Below are 2,575 nucleotides of genomic sequence, written 5' to 3' on the forward strand. Positions count from 1 at the left end.
TTACCAGCTGAAGATATTGGGTAAATGTGGATGTCTTTAAACTCACCAAATTTAATACTGCTTTTTTTCCAATTTAGGACATGATGACTTTGGGCTTACCAAACTTTCTTTTGCATTGATTAATGAATATATGATTTGTTAATTTTCATCTACTACCTGAGTTCTTCAAGTTAAAAGCTGGATGAGCCAAAAGGGGCAAAGTTCAACTGATGGAAAATTAATTGCATTTACATCCAAATATAGGTGATCAATATTATCCCCCAATCAATAAGGTACTTTTACGTATCGTTTCAATTACAATTACAATGACAATATTAGTTTTTTTAGCAGAACTACAAAAGTTTAACATATTAATTGCAATAATCCAAGAAAGTATATTTTAGGATAAATATACAAATGTACTACCCTACATCGCAGAAAAAAAAAATACACGTACATCACATACGTATTGTTCAAAAATATTGTGCTACCATATGGAAAGGAACATTTTGGAAGGATTTTATTGTGCATAAAATAATATTTTAAGATTGGTAATTCTTCAACAACTTTATTGATATTGCTTAGAAAATGCTTCATTTTAAGGTCACAATTATCTAATGTGGGAAATCAGTCAGTCTTTGATCAAGGCGAGATGTCCCTTTAATAAAAACTATACGGTAACCAAACAAGTGGATTTGATTTTGGTTCTTTGGTTTATACAATAATTGAGGGAATTTGAAAACACAGGCAATAGGGTTTTTTTTTCTTTCTTTCTTTTTTTTTTTTCTTTTTTTCTTGTCGAAAGAAAAAGAGGAATTTGATAAAGAAGTTCAAGGGCCAATGACATAATTAAGGTCTATTTATGCACATGTACATGGGCACAATCTGTCGTGTGAAGACAACAAAAGTGACTTCCCATCCACAACCCTAAACCAACCCCTCCCCTCCACTTCCTTATATATCTTGTTCAAGACTTCTTCTCTCTGTTGTGCTTCATGTTCAAGATTTCTTTCTGCAAAATATCGGTACCCTGAGCCTGCATCCACAGTAACACCACCCTGTCATGGAGGATTCTTCAGCATGTGAAGACACCAAGAGTTGTCCTAGAGGTCACTGGAGACCCGCTGAGGATGAAAAGCTCCGGCAACTTGTTGAACAATATGGTGCTCAGAATTGGAATTCAATTGCTGAGAAGCTCCAAGGAAGATCAGGTATAAATTAATCTCATCTAATTAAATTGGATTATCAATTGAAGGAGATCTAATTCAAAGGTTTAATTAGCTTGAATTAATAATATTGCACCTACAAGATTCCTTGAGCATGTTTATCTGTTTAGTAGATACATATATATTTCATTTCATTATCATCGATCTATTATCTATATATTACATAAAAATTATCATGTCTGTATGATTAATTAACCTTAAACTTATGTTCATGTGTTGTTCCTTTTTATTGCAGGGAAAAGTTGTCGGCTAAGGTGGTTCAACCAACTTGACCCCAGAATTAACAGAAGACCATTCTCGGAAGAGGAAGAAGAGAAGCTACTTGCAGCTCATCGCATTCATGGGAACAAGTGGGCCCTCATAGCGAGGCTTTTCCCTGGTCGAACAGATAATGCAGTGAAAAATCACTGGCATGTTATAATGGCAAGGAAACAAAGAGAACAATCAAAGCTAAGTGGGAAGAGAAGCTTTCCAGATATTTATAATGACCATTCCAACAGTTCCTCGTACATTAACTTCCCCGAAAAGAGACCACAACCTCAAGACTCAGTATTTAGGACGAGAATTGGGTTAGAGAATACGAGATTCTTTGACTTCCGGAACCTGAATAAAGTTGCTGATACTCCTTCTAGTTCTTTGGCCTCTTGGAATTTTGCATCAGTGCCAACCACCACAAACAGTTCTTCTGTAGCAGATTCAGTTAGAAAAGGAGGGAGAGAATATGTTAATAGTCCTTATAGAATTTATCCAAATCCAACAACATCCCTAGGAAGCTTTCGCGGTTCCACTACCCCATTCTCTCTTCCAAACTACAAGAGGGTTGTTCCTAGTCCTTTTGGATTCGTCGGTTCTTCTGAAGATGCAAGGATGAAGAGGGACTTGATGAGTTTCTGTGATAACTCATCCACATTAAAGAATTTGAGGGCTTCTATGGAGAAAGAGAAAGCAGATAATGAGTCCAATGTTGAGCACAAAGAAGTTCCTTTCATTGATTTTCTTGGTGTGGGTGTCTCTTCATCATAATAACTAGAGAGTATTTAATTATTTAATTTCCTATAAATAAATATTTATAGTTTAGTTTACTAGTTTTTTACTCCATTATAATTTATAGCAATTAGCAACTAGCAATTTTAGTCTATCTGGACGAGGCTCGCATTTATCATGAGGCCTTTCAATTCAGATGTAAGGATGCTGCCTCATTTTCTTCTATAGGTTGTGATTAGAGTGAAAATTTTCCAACTTTTTTTGTGCTTATCTTTTTTTCTTGTCCCATCTGAGGGATAAGGCTTTCAGTGTGGATCAGATGAAGGGTAGTAACTCGTGTGAGGTACATGTACATTTGTTGCGCGTCGCTTGGAGCTCTCTATGAG

General features: G+C 35.7%; 1 protein-coding gene across 1 annotated transcript; it reads left to right on the plus strand.

The window, feature by feature from the left end:
* Positions 1–993: 993 nt before the first annotated feature.
* On the plus strand, positions 994–2,575 carry LOC133293594 (transcription factor MYB54-like). Its single transcript, XM_061492185.1, has 2 exons — positions 994–1,190; positions 1,441–2,575. Exons 1-2 carry the CDS (start codon positions 1,043–1,045, stop codon positions 2,226–2,228), a joined length of 936 nt encoding a protein of 311 aa, XP_061348169.1. The 5' UTR covers positions 994–1,042; the 3' UTR covers positions 2,229–2,575.

Source organism: Gastrolobium bilobum, unplaced genomic scaffold (assembly GCF_033153095.1).
Source record: "Gastrolobium bilobum isolate Gb01-03AN ecotype WA unplaced genomic scaffold, APGP_CSIRO_Gbil_v1 utg1090, whole genome shotgun sequence".
Taxonomy (NCBI): Eukaryota; Viridiplantae; Streptophyta; class Magnoliopsida; order Fabales; family Fabaceae; genus Gastrolobium; species Gastrolobium bilobum.

Excerpts from the sequence above, each read along its gene's own strand:
- LOC133293594 (XM_061492185.1), top strand. The coding sequence starts at position 1,043 with ATGGAGGATTCTTCAGCATGTGAAGACACCAAGAGTTGTCCTAGAGGT. Across the intron at positions 1,191-1,440 it reads GAAGCTCCAAGGAAGATCAG|GGAAAAGTTGTCGGCTAAGG; the intron begins GTATAAATTAAT and ends TTTTTATTGCAG.